Here is a 21790-nt window from a genome sequence, read left to right as displayed (position 1 = left end):
TCATAAAGGTACTTAAAAAAAATGAATGTTACTATAATATTATATTTTCCTAAAAACATTGGTTTTATAAACTACTCTATCACTGTTGGTCAACTATCAACATTATTTTTATAATACTAATATAATATATATTGTTAATCAGATACATATAATGATCTAAGGTACTACATTGTTAGTCTTACCTTAGCTTCCTAGTACTGTTCAGGCATGAATGTCTCATCATCAGTTTCTTCTTCCCCATCCTCATCGTAGTCGATATACTTCCTCTGCCGCTTGGATCTTCTAATAGGCCAGGTTGAGTATCTTCATCTTCCTTATGTTCAGTATCAGTTTCATACCTGAAAACATGCATGATAGATATCCTCTCTAGTATTGCCTCTAGCATGGTCAAGTTCTATAATGACTTCGTCATCACTAGGCATTCCTGACCTCAGAATTCTACGCATGATCTATTCTAAGTCAGTATATTCCCTATCATCGATGGGTGTAATGTCTCCATCAATTTCATCGTCACTCAAGACGTGGGGTTATAATAACTTACTATTCTGGCAGACATGTTTAGGGAGGTACAACACAAATAGACCATGATATTTTTGTACTCTCACAAACGCAATCCCACACCACATCATAGGCATGAAAAAATAACACTTAGCAGGCAAGAAAATATGAACAACTAGCAGGGAAGAAAAAAAATTAATCATACATCATTAGCAGGGAAGAAAAATAATAATGCATCATTAGCAGGGAAGAAAAATAATAATGGTGTTGAGCTAACTATTCAATGCAGACATATAATATTTCTATTCTATATGCCCTTCCTATATTACTCATTCTCACAATGCAACAATTTAAACTTTAAAGGCATGAAAATAATGCAAGCATCCTTTAAAAAATAATAGTGATGAAACATCAAACTAAAAATTTCAACTACAAAAACAAAATTTCAGATCTTAAGACATTCAGAAAAAAAAAATCGATTCTTAAAAATCTGAAAAAAAATCGATTTCTGAAAAAAAAAATTCGGATCATTCATCCATTCGAAAAAAAAAAATTTCGACTCTAAAAAAGAATTTCGGACACTTAAATTTTCGAAACATCACGAAAATTCAGACACATAATCGTGTCTCCCCATTAAGTACCCTATAGTGACTAATAACCCGCTCCAATCGGTTTGGATCGAGGAAAGAACAAAGAACAAGTTTAAATAAAATGTTTTGAGCCCAAACCATTTTCTAACCCTTTTTATTAACTCATTTTCGAAAACCTTAATATAACTATCTTTATTAACACATTCTTGAAAGTCTTTTTTATAAATAGTTTTACTAAGCTTATTTCCAAAAAGGTTTAAAATAGTTTGAAAAGCCCATCTTCCAAAAACCTTTTAAAAACAGTTTTATGAAATCCCCAATTTTATAAAACCCATTTTTCTAAGCCCAATTTAGTTAATAGGATTAATTAGTTTTGTTAATAAAAATAACTTTTATAAAAATAATTTTTTTCTCCAAAGTGTTTTTAAATATCTTTTACTAACTATTTTCTAAGTCTTTTTTTTTATAAAAATCTGTTAAACACTTACTAACTTTCAAAAATCTTTTACAATACAACTATCTAAACCTACGTACACTACTCATCTCACTCATGACTCAACATACAAAAGACACGACACAATCTCCTCTCAAAAACAAAATAAACCCACTGCACTCATCCTCACACAATTCTCAAACCCCTCATGAACACTCACCTACTCGCTAATCTCCTCCTCCCTACATAATACACCTACTAATAAGTAATAACACATGCGCAAAAAACAATTTCCTAATCCCAACACCTTGCGCCACAGCACCAATACTTCACCGCACTATACCTGCGCCTATTATCACCAAAATCATCACCTATCTTACGCCCTACACTAATATTAGTATCATAGTATTAATACTCGACGCAACATCATACAACACAAGACACTGTTTTTTTAAAACTCCTACCATTCAATTTTCCAAAATCCGTACAACTCGGACGCAGGTATAATTTATAAGTGTCAATTAAATCAACTAAAGTTATTTTATTTATTTTTATTATTTTCTTGAAGTACTAATATTCTATTCTTGATATAGATTATTAACGTATTATTGTATGTTCTTCTAACTCATATTTTATTTTCTTATTTTTATTTATTTGCATGAACATGTTTTTTATGTCTAATTGTGATGTATTTAATCTTCTAAGATCAAATAAAAGTGCGGAATTTGTGTAATCAAAGTAGTAATGTTCGAACAATTTAAAAAAACCAAAGAATCAGAATAGTACTTAGTTTATTCAATGATACAGACATAGCCACCACAAGGAATAAATCTAAGGGTTTTGAATATATAATGGCAAAGCCACCAACAATCAAGAGAATTTGTGTAAACACTCAAGTTTATAAACTCACGAATTATTATTAATCACTATCTAAATATTCGAACTAACCCTATTTATACTAGTTTAACATACTAATCCTAATAGGAAACAAATAGACTAATCCTAATAGGAAACATAAATAAGAACTCTAACAGGCTTAGGACAAGTCCCTAAGTCCTATACTGTCTATACTTCTTGAATCATGTAAAATCCATTGTTTTAATAACGTAGGCAAAACCATGATTCCTAATACAAGTAGAACTAGGAAAGCAATAAAGATATGAGTTTTAACAGAACTAGAACCCTCATGACATGTGCAATTTCACACGCCACCTAGGTTGGTTAGCAAGCATGCTACCACCTTAGTAGTCATCCCCATGAAGAGTCCTCCATGTACATCAATTGAGCCAAGGTCTACTGACACATTCTTGTGTACAAGAGCTAGTAAACTTGCATCAACTACTCCTGTATCAGATTGCGATTTACTTTGTATTTATGGCTAAACAAGACCTAAAGAATTGTTCTAAATCATTCAGATAATTTGGACAACCTACTATAAACTTTATAATATGATCGCATGATAACTTGTCACTAAAAATTAGTCTTTTATGTGTTTTCAGAACCAACATAGACTTATTATTTTTAGGGTATTTAAAACGTTATATGATTTTTTTTCCAACAAATTTATGATAAATCGATAATTAGTAGAAGCCAGCAATGGGTAACATAGTTACTGACTGTTTTGTACCCTAACTCCAAACTCAACTTTTAGTTTCTGATCATTTATGGAGTCTAGACGGAGAATTATATATTGGACAAGTCATGTTCATACAGTTTCAATATATTGGAAAATTTATGAATCTTCCTTTAAAGATTTATTGACGAATTCAAATCGAGATAAGCACAAAAGTAAAGATCCACGCCTACAGTAACCATAACCATAACAAAAATTTTAACCATTAAATTAATTTTTTATTTTTCTGATACGATTTTTCGATTTCGGTTTTTTATAGACAACCCTAAGTAGGGTAGGTTAGGTGAGTGTAGCATGACTATGCCGTGTTGTGCAAGTCTATGGTTTTTAGACCCAGTCCCAATCCCATCACACTTTAAAATCCAGCAGTTTTTGAGAACTCAACTACGATAGTGACTACTACTACTACAGACTACAGTACTACTCCCCTGTTTTTTTTTTATCCTCTTTCAAACTCAAAAAGTTACTCCTTACAAAATTAAAAGAGAACCCGTTCACTTGAATTCAATTTTTCAGATTTATCACTGTCTCACTCTCACCCTCTCTCAAGACGTTCTTCTTGTAAGTACTCCATAGCCGAATAATTTCATCATCTCCCTTTTTGTTTGTGATTACGCATTTCTGATTTTTTTGTTGCAATGCTCTGTCTGCTTGAAATTTTATAACAAAACTTCATAATTTTATGGATAATCGTAATTTAACACTATATAAAACTTCAATACTTTCCAGTTTGCTGTTATTTTTCTCACTTTGTGAATTGTGTGATGCTGTTGCTTCAATTAATTGATTTCTGCATTAGTAATTTAGTATTAATTTGTAGTGAATTCTTTTTTTTTTTTTGCAATTTAGCGAATTATTACCAGTAAAATCGAGATAATTAGCTTTTTAAGGGGGTAATTTACTCATATCTGTTAGCCTAAAATGTTTTTGTGTTTTGGTGCCATTTTTATCATACACCGCTGCGATAATATTTATCATTCCTTATTAAAAACCTCAAAATATGTAAAATTTGCACAATATGAAGAGTTCTAAATGAATAAATGAGTAAAAACAGCCTAAGTGTATAATAATGTTGGGAATTTTTGTTTTAATTGTAGTATATAATTCGTTAATTGTTCTTAGTAAGAATTCTGAATAAAAATGACAAGAAAATAAGCCTGCAAACTGCAATCAGACATTGTACCAAATTATTCCACTTGTCCAAAAATTTCACGAATATGAGATTCAGAATCACGTTTTCTGAATAACATGATTAACAGTCATTTAATCTCGTTTAAGTAACACGTTAATGTAATATATTACTTGTAAATGGTACTCCCTTTGTCTTATTCTCTCTCCGTTTCATTTTAATTTCTACACTTTGATATTTTACACTATTCATAAATTTTAGTTCGACCATTATTTGTGATTTATACGCGGATAAAAATATAATCATGTGGGATTTTATTAAATTCATCGTAACATGTATTTTATTAATATGCACTTTTTATAATTTTTACAAATACAAAACTAAAGATATACTACTTCTGTTTTTTTAGTTGCAACGATTAGACATTTTTCCTCTCTACTTTATGTCAAATCGTTGCAACTAAAAAAACAGAGGTAGTATATCCTCAAAATTTTTCATTGTCATGCGTGAAAAAGTATAAGTGTGCAGATTAAAATGAAACGGAGGGAGTGTGAAATTTTGTTAGATTCACCTAGATTTGTCGTAGAAAAAATAAAATAAAAGATGCGGATGGTTTAATTGCATCATGGGAGGAAAGTGGAGATTTGAGCATTAGTACTATTTGTAATTATTGTTGAATTTAATGTTGTCTGTCACCTCGAGATCTGTGGCACAAATTCATGTTCTTCTTTCACCTACATGTCATTAATTAAATGCTTTCTTTTTTTGTTTGCTTTGATTTTTCAACAAAAATATTTTGGATAAGTTGTTTGTTACCAAGTTTCAAGTTTAATAAATCTAGATAAGCGCATATTTCTAATAAGTTAAGATTAATTATAATGATATACTCTATGCTTGTACCGCCTTCGTGGCTTATATGGATCAAAAAAAAAATATACTCCATGCTTTAATAAGTTTAGACAAGTTGAGAAAATTAAGGGGAAGAAAATACACTTTAAACATCTCGTTCCATATTTTTACCCGTTTTCACATTTTGTTGTTTTAAAATTTAAGAATTCATATCATGTAGTTGCATAAAGAACTTCAAATTCGTCATTTTGTTTTTAATACCAACAATAGAAAGCTAGAAAACAACTTTTTTTCTTCTTCTGATTTTCGTATTACTGTTCTTAGTATTCATTAAACTATAATCTGAAAAATGAAGATACTTTTGGTAGTCATGAAACTCGAATCTGAAAATGAAGACATAACGAACAGGAACATAACATGAATGCATGATTGAAATCTTAACGTGTTTGTCCTGAACTAGTGATTCTGTTGGTATGGAAGTCGAAGGTATGAAGAGGACGACGACGAAGCGGTGGAAAACACTTGATGACAGTGGAGGTTATTCAATTCAAATGGAGTTACGGCGGGTATCCTGCTGTAGTAGGCCGGCTTGGCTACTAAACACCCTTGCTGGTAAGGGTTACTCTTAACACTTCTATCATTGTTTTTCAAAATGGCTTTTGCTGCTCTTTTTGTTGCTTTTGCTACTCTTTTTGTTGCTTTTGCTACTCTTTTTGTTTTGTTTGTATTGTATTGTATTGTTGGAAGATTCTTAAATTTGACAAAGGTAGAGTTGGTTATGGGTAGTATCATATGGCCCATATTGCTTTACAATGAATTACTATTACTCCATTTCCCATAATTGTCACCTATCTACCTTTTACTATTAGATATGGCTTCCATTTTGTGGTTGTACTTGTGTGGTGTTGCAGACAAGCAGTAGATTAGTAGGTAAAGCTTTCAAATGAGGGATGATAAATCTCTTCTTGCTAGATATTTGCCAAACATCTAACATATATGTGGCAGCATATAAGTAGCACACATGTCACGATATTGTTTGTCCAAAACAAATTACGTTTTGCAATTTTTAAACTTCTCAAAAAAAAAAATATTTTTTAAAAAATAAAAAATATACCAATATTCATATATTTTTATTCTTTACAAATAGACATCCATTTTGATATAATTTCATCATATTTTTATTTTACTGTTCTCTATCTCTTATTTAGATATGTAAAAAAAAAAATACGAACACTATCTATTTATACACAAGCACTATTTTTAGTTGCAAAAACACTAGTTATAGTTACACGAACACTAGTTGTAGTAGCATGAACACTATATATATTAGCATCGGAATTTTCGAGATCACTTTTTTGTTTGACTGATAGTGTCCAATTTTTTAGATCACTTTTTTATTTGACTGACAACTTTTCTCCATATACATTGACAATTTTACTCCTTTCAAATAGTGTCAAGATAAAGTCTTCTCGTCTAGTGTTGGCTTTTTCTATTCAAAATTATATTTTGGTTTGGACTTGTCTTTTTAATTTAAAAAAAGTACTTCCTTCTACTTTGACAGTGTTCTTTTCTAGTATGTCAAAATAAGTATTGTTATAGAAATGTTTTTGTATGAATTGTCTCATCATACTTTCTCCGCTTCTAAATACAAGCAACTTGTTGACTTCACACATAACAATACACCAAAATATTCAACATTGCATGTATGTAGAAAAGGAGGTAGTATATTCTTAATCCATCATTATTTTTAATCAATTTTACTAATAGTTAACTAAAATTATTAATAATTAAAGTTTTGCATTGCAAAACGTTAGAGGCCGATGTGAAACAAGTAAAAAGAATATAAGGTAGTATTCATTGTTGTCATAAATTAGGAGGAAGTATAATTGTATAAATGTGTATCTGTTGGATTTTTTAATGTCACTCAAGTGCTCCCAAAATCATGTAAAAGTACCCGAGCACCTCCAATGGCAAATTTTACCCTCCCCATATGGACTCTCTCTCCTCAAATGGGGCTCCCCATGAGTGGGGTTGGTTCCCCATTTAATGAGGATGCTCAAGTTTTAGGGGAGGTGCCCAAATGAAGAAAAGGTGGTGGGGTATATAATAAATAGATAAAATATTGGTGGGGTATGGGAAAGTAGGAGAGAGAAAAGGTGGTGGAGTATAGGAAATAAGAGAGAGAAGATAAATGGGGAGGTAGATGAGTGGAGGTATGTGTTTCAAATTTGAGTAAGGTAAAATGGGGAGGTAGTGGAAAATGAGGTGGACAAATAAGGTGAGGAGAGAGAAAAAATGGGGTGCCCCATGAATGGAGGTGCTCAATGAGAAATAATAATGTACCCCATATTTTGAATTTGTTAATCTCTAGTTTTGCACTTGCAATTTAACAATGTGGTAGTAGCTTTGGATTAGGCAATTATTTCTTAATCATTATGAAATCCCTAAGACTACAGTTGTCATAGGGCTCATAGCAACTCTCAAGCCCCCTTGTCATGTAATCCTCCATTCTTGTGTTGTGATTCTTATGAACATTATACAACTTACTTCCTTGGATCTGTGAATTTGATAAGATAATTTATGCCATGTTGAAAAATATGGTGTTGCTAAATTGGCAGACTAGATGAAATCGAAGGTATTTTCGAATGATTACTACTAAAGACACCTTGTAGATTTATCAACAACAAAAAAAAAAAATCTTCTAGATTGAAATGAAATGGCCTTCTGAGTCTTCTTAGGAAAATGGATAAAAATTTAGGGATGTTAAGCTTAGTACTTTGGGGCATATTGACAATGAAAACCTTCATAGTTCCTACTTCCTACGTAGTTGTGAAGATAGATTTTCTCTATTAAGATCTTCTCTATTATAATTAATGTGTATATCAACTGCAGAAGTTAAGAACTTAGACAGAAGTGCAGAACCTTCTTAAATCTAATAGAATGCTCTGATAAACCTTGCTAGCATTGGTTTATGAATCATCGACCTTGCTAGTGTTTCTCAAAGTCCTCCCTGCTTTGACTGATAATTACTTTATTCTTAGTGTCCACGTGCTCTCTAATCCAAGGTTAGAATACTCATCCTTAGTGCTGGAACAAGTCAGGTCAGGTTAAATTGGTGTCGATAATATGTGATTTGTTACATTCGTGTTAGTATGTACTTGAGTATTAAATCTTTCAGAATATATTATGTTATATTATGTAGTTGGAAATATCAATAGTCAAAATTATACATTGAAGAGCGGAAAAAAAATAGTGCAACCTTTATAAAAATTGAGCAGTATATATGTACTTAAAAAGACAGGAAGAGTTGAAAGATAAATTTAGCTCGCTAAAATTGAATCGAATAGCCTAACTCTTGGAAAATTTCTCCACTAAAGTTGGAAAAATTCAGATTAAGTACTAAAGTTTAGTCAAATAAGCATACTCATCTGAATTAGTGACTGGGTTTGCTAAGGATATGAGTGGTGGTACAGGAATGATGGTTGTTGCAGAGCAAAGCTCTCATGAAATCCAACTTTTGGTCTCATGCGACAAAACCTCTCTATTCTTTGTGCAGTTCCTGTATCTTTTCCCTTAAAGGATTCCTTTGTCAGACACGCTTTCTGGACTTTACCTTCCATTTGCAAATTTAAGTTTTAAACTTCCCTCTCTCTGCCCTTGTTGCCAGACTTTTCAACGGTGGGAAAAATAAATCTGAAACCTAAATTTGTTGTATAAAACACATCATTCATTCATTCTCATCTTATCAAATCATGAAAATGGACACATCATTTTCAAAGTGTTACTTTGATCAAACATCAATTATATACTTCTTTTTTCCTTCTGTTTCTGAATTTACTGATTGATATGTTTTCTCTATAGATATATTTATTGGGCTCATACCCTATGCTGTTAATGATCTTTATATTGAACCGTCGGTGGCATCAAGGGTCTCGTTACAAAATACTCCTTATTATCTTTTTTAGGAAAAATTAACAGGAATAATTTCAATTTTTATCAGCCTTCTCAAAATAATCTCTAACTTTAAATTAGTACTTTGTAAAAAGTAATTTGAACTATTAATTTTTAATATATTATAGACCAAAAATGGGTTTTTGTAGGCAAAAAAAAAGTTTGGCTTATTTTGAGAAGGTTTTCTCAAATGTTGGGATTATTGTGGAATAATCTAAAGTTGAGATTATTATGGAATAATCTAAAGTTGGGATTATTTTGAGAAAACGGAAGAAATTTAGGATTATTTATGTCAATTTTTTTCTTTTTTATTTGTTTCGCTTAGACTTTTTGTATTGTCCACATAATTCACATCGACCATGTTCTTTTACTTACACAAGCAAACTTTATTATGTAAAATGTCATAAGATTTTTCGTAATGTACTCGATTAAATTATTAATTTTTAAATTCTTTACTAATTGAGGATTAAAAATACGGATTTTTCATTAGGTACTCTTGAGGTTTTACGAAATTCATGAGGTACTCCTTAAGTTTGCATATAATGTACTAGACACCCTCAAGAATTGATTGGTGTTGATTCTATTAACTTAAATGACATGAAATAACTTGAACCCAAACCTAATTCGCCTATTAACACACATAATGCAAAAAAAAATCCTTTTATGGTGATATAAATTCTTGTTTTTATGCGGTCAAAATAGTTTAATGATGACGCAAGTACCTATTAGAAAATTTTGTCTGCTTTTAAAAGAAATTATTGGGTACAATATGAAATATTATTGGGATAAGGATATGGGTCAACTAATTTTGGTTAATTTAAGTTTATATAATCAACACGAGTAAGTTATTGAGGGTGTTTGGTACATTACATGCAAACTTAAAGTACTCGATGAATTTTCGAAATCGTAGCGGTACCTCATGAATTTCGTAAAACCTCAAGGACACTTGGTGAAAAATCTGTTAAAAATATTAATGGCCAATATTGTGCACGGGAAAACGTAAAAAAAAATCAGTGGAACAAGTTATAATAAGAAATAGAGAGAGTATAAGTATAAAAATAGCATTTTCTTATCAATTTATATAGTTTAAAATTTGAATAACAAATTATTAATAAATGATATACTTCCTTCGTTTTTTTATATGTTACATTTTCTATTTTAGGAAGTTTCAATCTGATGTCATACTTTATTTTGGATAATAATTTCTCTCTATTTCTCTCTTATCACATGTTCACACGGGACCCTTTTGTTTTTTTTTGTCTCTATCTCTCTCCTCTCCAATATGGTCTAGGAGTCCATTATTTGAAAAGTGTAACATGTAAAAAAAACGGAGGAAGTATATAATTCTAGAATTTCTCAAAAAAAAAGTTGGACATGTTTATATTTGAATGTTACATATACTGCACTAAGATGTAGACTACATTCATAATAATGTTATGGAAGTGATTGCATCATGTTGTATACACTGCAGATCTAGACCAGAAGATAACAACCTTAGTCCATAGCTCTAACAAGGACAAAGATGAAGGTGAAGCAGATACATTTGCTCAAAGAGCGGAGAGTTATTACCAGCAAAGACCCCAATTGTTATCTCTTCTCTTAGACCTCTACAATGCCTATCTTTCGTTGGCAGAACGCTATTGTCAATCTCTGCACAAACATCATAATCATCCCCCTATATATCACCACAGGGCCGTTTCCTCCTCTGAGAACGTCTCAGTTTCTTCTTTCCATGACAACCCCAGTGAAGAAGACTGCCAATCTGAAGCTGAAAGCTCACTTTCCTACCAATTACCATCCGGATCATCAGTTTCAGTAATTCCTGAGTACAATCATAGTGATGAAATCATATCCGAGTTAGTCATCAAGAATGTGGAGTATGATCTTATGGTTGATGAGCTTGTGATGATGGAAAGGCAAGGCCATGATTCTTCAAGGAAGATAGAGTTACAGAGGAGCCTCTTGGAGGTTCTAGAATCCGAGAGGATGATTCTTTTGAATGAAAATGCGGGATTGAGGTATAAAGTTGGTGCTCTAATTGAAGAGAACAAGGGATTAGCTTCAGAGTCCATGTTCATGAAGAGGAAAGCAGGAGAGTTAGCTAGGTGTGTATTAAAGATGAGGGAGAATCACCGAGTTTGTATGCTTAGTCGTAAAATTGAGGAGCTTCAAGGTAAGATTTTCGGGTTGGAGAGGAGGAACCGAGAGTATCATCAACAACTGGTGAAGCGCGATAAGATACAATGCTCTTCATGCAAAGAAACTAGTACGAGTATGGGGGAGGACGTGAAGAGCAAAGATGTGGAGGGTGTGAGCACAGAAGCTTGCTTTGAAGGAGAGAGAGAAAGAGGCATTGACAAGAAAGGTGTCAAATTTTCTAAGTTGTGGAACAAGGTTAAGAATTCTGATCTCTTGTTTCTTTGTACACCGCATCCCTCGAAGTCCGTTGCTCACTGAGTACTGTAATATGTTGCTACTTATAGCTTAGGTTATTTGATACCATGAGTGTTAATTTGGTAGAATTTTAATCTCAATGGTATGTTGGTGCTTGGATCTTGGTCTTAGTATTTTCTCAGAAATAGCAAGCCTAAAGGAAGTATATTTGTAGAATCAATAAATTAGTAGTGCCTAATATATTTTGTAATCGCATGTAACTACAAGTTAACAAATTATATTTATGTAATTTTTGCTTCGGTGCATAGATTTGTCCTCCACTTTTATTCCGGGGGAGGAGTTTATTTATCTCTATTATATAAGGGAAGGGGGGAGCAATGGTGTCCTCTTTTGAAACGCCTATTTTGTCCCCCTTCCCTTGCTAAATTACAAAAGGATTGTTAAAATCAAAATCGACACTCAAAGAAAACTACCTAAAATAAATTTACAACACTCACTCATAAATCACTTAAAAGAAGAAACTTTACACTTCACCCATACAATTGAGAAAATCATCACATTATAAAAATCACGCAAATCACTCAAATAATCAAAAAACTTTATTAAAACTTGAAATTAACATACAAACTAAAACTAGCTAATAATAACCTAGAACGTCAATACATACAAAAATATTTACAAAAATTTACTTATAAATCACTATTCTCAAGAACCATTCACAATTAATGGTGGGTCATGATAAAAAAAATAAATAGAGGTGTATTTGTAGTGAAATCAAAATTTAGAAGTTAGACAAGCAAGGAAAAAAATTATTTACTTTTTTATAGTGTTTCCTATATATAATGAAACTTTTACATATATTTGGACCTATTTTTTTCTATTACATAATAGCGATTAATTATCAAGGTAAAAAAGATTTATGTAAAATATCATTCAAGAATTAAAGTACAACATATCTCTATTATATAAGGGGAGGGGGGGAGCTATGGTGTCCCCGAATGAATGAAGAGACTATGTTACCTCCTTCCCATTCTAAATTACAAATTCACTTACAAATCAAAGGACGCTTCAAACAAAAATATCAAAAAATATAATTATATAACAATCACTCACAAGTCAATTAAAATCATAAAATTGCATAATTTACGTTATGCAAATCACTAAAATGAGGAAACTTTACAAAAACTTAAAAATTCACTTACAAACTACAAACTATGAAAAAATTGACTTGAAATCAAAGTGTCTACTTTCTTTACACTTTATGAAGTATTGTACTTAATTCAAAAATCAACTAAAAAATTATAATATTAGAAATCATAAATAAATTCAATAAAATTTCTATTTTGTTCGTAGAATTTAACTTTAAAAAGTAAAAAAAAAAAAAAAAACACACACACACAAAAAGAATGGTGAGAGATTTAAGTGACAGAAACTAAACCAATCAAATTTTGCAACTAAAAACAATTATACTTCGCATGTTTAATGTTCAAATTTTGACTCTTATGCCGAAGAAAATCGAGTTTCCGTTTCGAAAAAAAATTTAAGCACGCATCGCGTGCAAAAAATTCTAGTTTATGTTTGAGGGAAGGGTCTGTTCTCTTCGGCATAAAACAGCTTATTGGAGCTGAACTGAACTGAACTGAACTTATCGAAGCTGAACTGAACTGAATTGAATTGAATTGAATTAAATTAAATTGAATTAAATTGAATGTAATACATATATAAATAATATTTTAAACAATAATAATGTGAATATTAAATAATAATTATAATGATAAGTAATAATAATGAATAATAATAATAATAGTATTTTGGATATTTTTAAATGATAGTTATAAATAAATAATATTAATAATCATAAATTAATAATAATAATAATAATTAATGATAATAATGATACTTAATAATAATTATTTTATATTATTTGTATTAATATATTAATACTTGATGATGATATAATAATAATATCTAAGAAATAAATTAATATTACTATTTTAATAATTAGATTTAATAATATAAAAATATTTAGTAATAAAAATAATGATTGGGTTGGACCGCGAAAATTACATCATAAAACGTCTTGACGCGATTTGATTGGTTTATGGGCTAAAAAAAGTGGGTTTATTTTGTCTTTGACCTAAACCATGTTCCTCCTAATAATAATAGTAATAATAATGAGTAAAGGTATAATAAACAAAATAATATATAGAAACAACAACAATAATAATAATACTTAATAATAATGATATATATTTAAATAATAATAATAATGATAATAATAATATAATAATAATATAATAATAATAATAATAATAATAATAATAATAATAATATAATAATAATAATAATAATAATAATAATAATAATAATAATATAATAATAATAATAATAATAATAAGAGTAATTAGTAAAATAAATTATACCAACATAATAATAATATTTAACAAAATGATTATAAAAGAATGGAGCTGAGCTGAGCTGAACTGAACTGAACTGATCTGAACTGAACTTATTGGAGCTGAACTGAACTGAACTTATTGGAGCTGAACTGAACTGAACTGAAAATAAGCTGGGGAGAACAGGCTCGAATTCTACTTGTTTCTTCTTGTTCTGTTAAAAAATGTCCCTATAAATTTAGAGAAAGAAATAAATCTGTTGCTATAGATTTGGATGTTGATGAAATTAACGCAAAGGAAGGGTGGTGCGAGCTATGGCGTCACGTTGTTTAAGCCGTGTTTTCCGATCTGAGAACCGCTTGATCGGGCAACGGTTTGCCTGCGCGGGGTTGCGGTTTGTCCGATCGGACGCTTCGGGCATTTCTTTTTTCTTCTTTTTTTTTGTTGCAGGTTTGACCGAACGATCTCCTTTTTTAGCATGATTCTAATATTCGTGTTTTTTTATTATTGTGTCTTTCCTTTAACTTTTCCAAAATCCGAAAGTTTTTTTTCTCTCTAAATAAGTTCTAAAACGATTTTTATATACTTTTCTTGCACATTACTACTTTTGTTCTATAAAGTTCTACTCATTCACTATAGCTTTATAAATTAAGAAAAAGAGGAGAGAGTATGCAAGTGGGTCATTTATTATTTAGTGCGCAAGTGAGTACTTTATTATTTTTTTAATAAGAGACAAGAGGGAATGTGGTTGTGAGAGATTGTAATAGTGGTCCATGTGGTGGGTCAAGTAGCTAATAGAATAATCAGTTGGTCTTGTAAGAGACCATGATATAGTTGTTTTTTATAGGTATTTTTTGTTTGACCTAATTTGCGAGTTGTTATTGTTACTTTTATTGTGTGATATTGTTATTGTCGTTTTGTTGTGGTTGATTTTTGTTGTATGTAGTGGTTGTTTTATTCTATCTTATAGTCGCTTTGAGGTTAAATATATTGATTTTTATGTGATAAATAACTTGGAATTGATATAGTTGGCATTTATTTGATGAGAACGTATTGTGTCGGACTCGTTCGACCATAATCTTTGGTCGGACGACTTTCAGGTGGTTCCAATTTTTTTTCAGTTAGTCTTAATTTTTTTTCAGGTAGTCTTAATTTTTTTTTCAGGTAGTCTTCATTTTTTTTCAGGTAGTCTTCATTTTGTTTTCAGTTAGTCTTCTTTTTTTTTTCAGTTGGTTTTTGTACTTCAGTTAGACTTACTTTGGGTTTCAGTTGGTCTTTATTCTTTTTCAGGTAGTCTTCATTTTTTTCAGGTAGTCTTCATTTTTTTTTCAGGTAGTCCAACTGAAAAAAAAAAGTCCAACTGAAACAAAACAAAGTCCAACTGAAAGAAACACAAAGTCCAACTGAAAGAAAACAAAGTCCAACTGAAAGAAAACAAAGTCCAACTTAAACAAAACAAAGTCCGACTGAAACAAAACAAAGTCCAACTGAAAAACAAAACACTAACCTCTGCTTTCTTTCACTTTCTCCTTCTTCTTCATTCCTCTTGATCATGCTTTTTTTCTTGACAAACCACACTTCTTTTCCCATTTGTTGGTTGCGGGTGCGATGGATTTTCAATATCAGGTGTTAAGTGCTACTGATCTATGACATAAATGGACTTTGTTTACAAAGCATTGAAATGGATTTTGGTATGACGAACTTTTGCCTGTGAAATAATCTTTCAATTTAGATCATAAATGCTACTGATCAGGTTATTTCTGCCGATTATTTTACAAACTATCAATACTCATCTAGTTTCTGAATGTAATATAATTTTACAAACTCCGGTCCACCAAAAGTAAAGCTTTCCGGTTTCCCCTTACCGACGGAATGATTGAACAAATCCTTGAAGATTGATTAAGAAGAAAGAGGAGAGAGAATGTGACCTAAAAAGTGAAGCAGAGAGAAGATGTATTGGGCTCAGCCCGTCTGACAGTAAACAATACGTCAGACGGTCTGACCCAATACTTTCTGTTATTTGATATAGTTGATTTATATTTTATATAGTTGATTTTGTGATGATATTGTTGATTGTGTCATGATATAGCTGATTTGTAATGATAGAATGAGTCATGATATAGTAGATTTTGGTTATTGAAATTATTAATTGTCATGATATAGTTGATTTTGTAATTTATAGTAGGTTTTGTCATAATATAGTTAACTTTTGTTGATATAATTTATTTTTTCATGATACAATTGTTTTTGTCTTGATATAGTGTGTTTTTGTTGATATAGTTTATTTTGTTAAGATACAGTGTGTTTTTTTTTTTGTTTAACACTACAATTGATTTTGTTGCAGAGCAACCTCCACAATTATTCTGGATCAAAGGATGTTGGGCAGAAAGATGCTAGTGAACATCAAGTTGAAGGAAATGATTCTAGTAATCCTCCCGTTAATAAAAGAAATGATTCTAGTAATCCTCGTGGTACACTTGTTACTACTTCAAATGCAACAACTAAGAAGATTGGTTAGAATTGTTGCAACAGTTGTGACTGTCAGGTTGGACTTTGGAGCATACCAACTTTGACAATGCCCATCAACATTCAATGCAATGCAACAATTTTCTACCCCTACTACTCTACTATATGTAAACAGTGGTATAATTTACCACTATAAATATGTAAGCGTAAGATTTACATATGGGCATCAGATCAAAATACTTCAATATACAAAACTCTCTGATATATTTGCATAACTTCTCTCTCTATTTCTCACAACACGTTATCAGCACGAGTGTTCTACCGGAAATTTTTTTTAAGGTATCTTTAAAATTTTTACATCCATTTGTTGTTTTTAAGTTTAAATTTTTTTTCTCCAAGCCCAACCCTTTTACTACCCGAACATGGACCAACAAAGTAACGGGATTAACATTGTTTTACACAATGTCTCTGTCTCGGGTATTTATTTTTGGATAGAGCGAAATAATGTGCCATTCACTACCAACCCAGCGAGGGGAACTGTAATACAGCCCCGACCCAGTAACCGTAACAACGGTACAAATACTCATACCAGAGAAAACCCACAAACCCCTGTTCCCAACACCAATAATAACCCTCCTATACAACAGCTGAAAATCAACCTCCGCCCAGTAATAAAAGAGATAGAGATGAACAGGAAGAAACTAGTAGTAAACGTCACCATACTACTAACGCAGAAAACAAATAATTTTAACGCCACCTTCATGGAGGGCAAGGACATTTTATTTACGTTATTTTATTTTATCTGCTCTTAAACCGCCTATATGGACAGGTTAATTTTTTTATTGCCACCTATATGGACGGCCTAGTGAAATGATAGCATTATTATGTCTTATATGTGCAATAATGTCGTATGTATGCAGGGAACAAGCATTCAGAACATTATTATATATTATTGTCTCTAATCTTCTACTTTTTTTTGCATTTATAGTTACATATATTATATTACCAATTTACTAGCATGCTCTAATATATATTTGTCAATATTAGAATTTTATTGCTTGTATATTTTTTAACTGTATATGAACTGCACAGTTAGGGATAACCCTCTATAAAAGCGGATTACCATCCCCATTTTCACCACATATCCCTTATCTTCTTCCGATTTTTCTTTCTCTAAACCCACAAATTTTTTTCCTTCTTCCTCAACCTTCCGGCCACCATGTTTAACGCCGACGACAACCGTCCTCCACCCTCATCTTCCTCTTTTGAAGAGGATTTTAGGAAAATAAAACTCTACTTATTTCTTATAGCCGGTTTCTTTTTCCTCCTCATGGCATTAATGATATATCTCCTAATACATAAATAGGAGACAAAAAAAAAATTTCCCCCGGAAGAATGGCGAAAAATGCACATGAATATCAATTTTTTTTGTCTTTCAGTGCATTTTAGGAAGTTTTTTTTGTTTATTCACTTGTTGTATTTTGTTTCTTTTTCTGGTATTTTCTTGTTTTTTTTGCTTAGCTTCATTATTGTTGTACGCTATTTTTAGTTTTTTTTGTTTGTATTATTTATCTATAATAATAATGATATAAATCAGGGGGAGATAATATATATATATGTGATTTATCATCATTACTAATTTCAAATATTTACCTATTTGTAGTCAAAAGAATGGGAGATCTAGTGAAAAGACAATTTAACATACTAGATCTATCTGGGCAAAAGTTTTTAGAATGGACGGTGGACGCCCAAATGAATTTAAAGGCCCAAGGACTGGAACATACAATTAAAGATGTGACAACCCAACAAGGGGATGCAACTACAACAGCCGCATCAGTTAAAATTGCGACTGTACAAGAAAAGGCAAAAGCCTTAGTCCTCCTAAGACATCATTTACATGAAAGTTTAAAAAGTGAATATCTACTTGTGGATGATCCAAAAGAACTATGGGATAGCCTAAATGAAAGATATGGGCATCACAAAAATGTGCTTCTCCCAAAGGCACATTATGACTGGACCAATCTGAGGTTCCAGGATTTTAAAACGGTCAGTGATTACAATTCAACATTGTTTAGAATTGTATCATTGTTAAGATATTGTGATCATCCCATCACAGAAGAGCAAATGATAAACAAAACGCTCTCCACTTTCCACGCCTCTAATATCATATTGGCAGAACAATACAGGTTCAGAGCTTTCAAAAAGTACTCTGAGCTAATCTCAGTACTACTTGTGGCTGAACAAAATAATGATCTTTTGCTGAAAAATCATAATCTTAGACCTACGGGGTCTTCAGCCACTCATGAGATAAATGCTATAGAAAGCTCTAATCCACCAGAAGCAAATGCTATACATAGTGGTGGACGCGGTAATTACAACGGTCGTGGGAGAGGACGTGGTAATTACCGTGGCCGAGGGCGTGGACGTGGAAGAGGCCGATTTTCCCCAAGAAATAATAATTTTAAACATTCTGATAAAAATTGGGGACAATCATCTGGAAATCAAGGCAGACGTCCTATAAAGGAAATGATACTTGCCATAGATGTGGCATGACCGGGCACTGGGGCCGCACATGTCGTACTGCCAAACATTTGGTAGATCTATATCAAGCTTCAATAAAAAACAAAGGAAAAAATGCTGAAGCAAACTTTGTTAATGAAGCCACTACATCCATGCCCAGCCTTGATGTTTCAGATTTTTTTATGGATGATGCTGAAGTTGAAAATAAGTTTGTTTAGATCACAATCGATTAATGTGCTTAGTTTATTTCAACTGCTTCAATATCCACTTTCATGTATTTGTTCCTTTATTATTAATAAAAATACGTATTTTTCTTATACTAATCATCGTATTTATTATTTATGAAGATATGAATTCATCAGAAGTTGGAATTAAAGAACAATGTCTCCTGGACAGTGGGACAACACACACCATATTGAAAAATAAAGAGTATTTTTCAAAACTTACAATATTCCAAGCAAATGTTAGTACAATTTCTGGGACAGCCAAGCTAATTGAAGGCTCTGGAAAAGCTTGCATTATATTTCCAAATGGGACAAAATTGATAATTAATGACGCATTATATTCGAGTAAATCTCGAAGGAACCTCATAAGTTTCAAAGATGTACGTCAGAATGGTTACCATTTGGAAACAATGACGGTGAACAAAGAGGAATTCATATGCCTAACGGCAGAGAAAAACGGCAAGAAATACATCTATGAAAAATTGCCAGCAATTTCCTCGGGACTATATCGCATAGATATACGTCCGATTGAAATTAATATGATATCTAACCAGAAGTTAGATAATAGAAAATCATTTACTCTATGGCATGACCGATTAGGCCATCCTGGCACAGGAATGATGCATAGAATCATTGAAAACTCAAATGGACACTCTATAAAGAATGTCAAAATTCCTCGGTCAAATGAATTAACATGCTCTGCATGCTCACTTGGCAAATTGATAATCAGGCCATCTATAAATAAGATTGCCACTGAATCTCCAATGTTTTTAGAAAGAATTCAAGGAGATATTTGTGGGCCTATTCATCCTGCATGTGGACCATTTCGTTATTTCATGGTATTAATTGATGCCTCTACTCGATGGTCACATGTGAGCCTTCTGTCAAGCAGAAATGTTGCATTTGCAAAACTTTTGGCTCAAATAATTCGATTAAGAACTCAATTCCCAGATCATACAATAAAGAAAATAAGATTAGACAATGCTGGGGAATTTACATCCCAAACATTTAATGACTATTGCATGTCTATTGGGATTATTGTTGAGCACCCTGTACCTCATGTACATACACAAAATGGTCTTGCTGAATCATTAATCAAAAGACTACAATTAATTGCAAGACCATTAATAATGAGGTCAAAATTGCCATCTACTACTTGGGGTCATGCTATATTACATGCGGCAACATTGATAAGATTAAGGCCGACAGCCTATCACAAATTCTCACCATTACAATTAGTATCTGGTCGAGAACCGAATATCTCACATTTGAGAATTTTTGGGTGCGCTGTACATGTACCTATTGCTCCTCCCCAACGTACTAAAATGGGTCCACAAAGAAGGATGGGAATATATGTTGGATTTGAATCTCCATCAATTATCAAATATTTAGAGCCAACAACTGGTGATCTATTTACGGCTCGATTTGCCGACTGTCATTTTAATGAGTCGGTATTCCCATCCTTAGGGGGAGAGAAAGTGGACCCACAAAATATAAAATCGGAAATTACATGGAACGCATCGCAAATGTCGTTTCTGGACCCGAGAACAAATTCATGTGAACAAGAAGTCAAGAAAATTGTTCATCTGCAAAGTATTGCAAACCAATTGCCAGATGCATTCACAGATTCTAAGAAAGTGACAAAGTCACATGTACCTGCTGCGAATGCTCCGGAACGGATTGAAATTCCTAATGACAATAAGGCAATTGAAAATGAGTCAATAGCACGTCGAAAACGTGGCAGACCACCCGGTTCTAAAGATTTAAAACCGAGAAAAATGAAAAGGCAAGGGGAGACAACGAACGAAATTAATATAAATCTCCCAACAGAGCATGATGAAAACAAAAATGAAGAGAAACGTGTTCCAGAAGAAAAGGAACATGAAAGCGTAGACAACAATGAAACTTCAATTAATTATGTTTCTACAAAGAGACAATGGAATCGAAAAGATGTTGTCTTGAATGAAATTTTTGCTTACTCGATAGCGGTTGAAATGACATACGATGAAAATGATGTAGAGCCAAATACAGTTGATGAATGTCGCCGTAGAAAAGATTGGCCAAAATGGAAAGAGGCAATTCAAGCAGAATTGAGATCACTTGAAAAACGTGAAGTATTCGGTCAAATAACCCAAATACCAAAAGGTGTAAAACCAGTTGGGTACAAATGGGTATTCGTGAGAAAACGAAATGAGAAAAATGAGGTTACTAGATATAAGGCAAGATTAGTAGCCCAAGGCTTCTCGCAAATGCCAGGGATTGATTATGATGAGACATATTCTCCAGTAGTCGATGCAACTACACTAAGATTTCTGGTAAGTTTATCAGTTTCGAAAGGATTGCAAATGAGATTGATGGATGTAGTGACCGCATATTTGTATGGCTCACTTGACACAGATATTTATATGAAAGTTCCTGAAGGACTAAAACTACCAAAAATTGCATGCCCAAAGAGATGTTCTCAATAAAATTGAGAAAATCACTCTATGGGTTAAAACAATCTGGAAGAATGTGGTATAATCGTCTTAGTGAATACCTATTGAAAGAAGGATTCAAAAATAATCAAATCAGTCCCTGTGTTTTCATTAAGCGATCTAAATCAGGATTCGCGATCATTGCTGTATATGTCGATGATTTGAACATTATCGGAACTCCTAGAGAACTTGAAGCGACTGCAAAATACTTGATGAAAGAATTTGAGATGAAA

General features: G+C 32.0%; 1 protein-coding gene across 3 annotated transcripts; it reads left to right on the top strand.

The window, feature by feature from the left end:
- The first annotated feature begins 3522 nt into the window (after positions 1-3522).
- On the top strand, positions 3523-11782 carry LOC104901422 (kinase-interacting family protein). 3 transcript variants are annotated; one of them, XM_010689001.4, is made up of 3 exons: positions 3523-3715; positions 5613-5744; positions 10555-11782. In XM_010689001.4, the coding sequence occupies exons 2-3, from the start codon at positions 5621-5623 to the stop codon at positions 11538-11540; spliced, it is 1110 nt and encodes a 369-aa protein (XP_010687303.1). In that variant the 5' UTR covers positions 3523-3715; positions 5613-5620; the 3' UTR covers positions 11541-11782. The 3 variants fall into 3 exon arrangements, with proteins under 3 accessions (XP_010687303.1, XP_010687302.1, XP_010687304.1); XM_010689000.4 differs by having other exon boundaries at positions 5593-5744; XM_010689002.3 differs by having other exon boundaries at positions 3524-3715; positions 5627-5744.
- The last annotated feature ends 10008 nt before the right edge of the window (positions 11783-21790 follow it).

This window comes from Beta vulgaris, chromosome 8 (genome assembly GCF_026745355.1).
Source record: "Beta vulgaris subsp. vulgaris cultivar EL10 chromosome 8, EL10.2, whole genome shotgun sequence".
Lineage (NCBI taxonomy): Eukaryota > Viridiplantae > Streptophyta > Magnoliopsida > Caryophyllales > Amaranthaceae > Beta > Beta vulgaris.
The sequence above is the reverse complement of the archived record's forward strand: the minus strand, read 5'-3'. Positions and strand labels throughout refer to the sequence as shown.

Coding starts and splice junctions, on each gene's coding strand:
- LOC104901422 (XM_010689000.4), top strand. CDS start 5,606: ATGGAAGTCGAAGGTATGAAGAGGACGACGACGAAGCGGTGGAAAACA. Junction 5,745..10,554: donor GCTACTAAACACCCTTGCTG/GTAAGGGTTACT, acceptor TATACACTGCAG/ATCTAGACCAGAAGATAACA.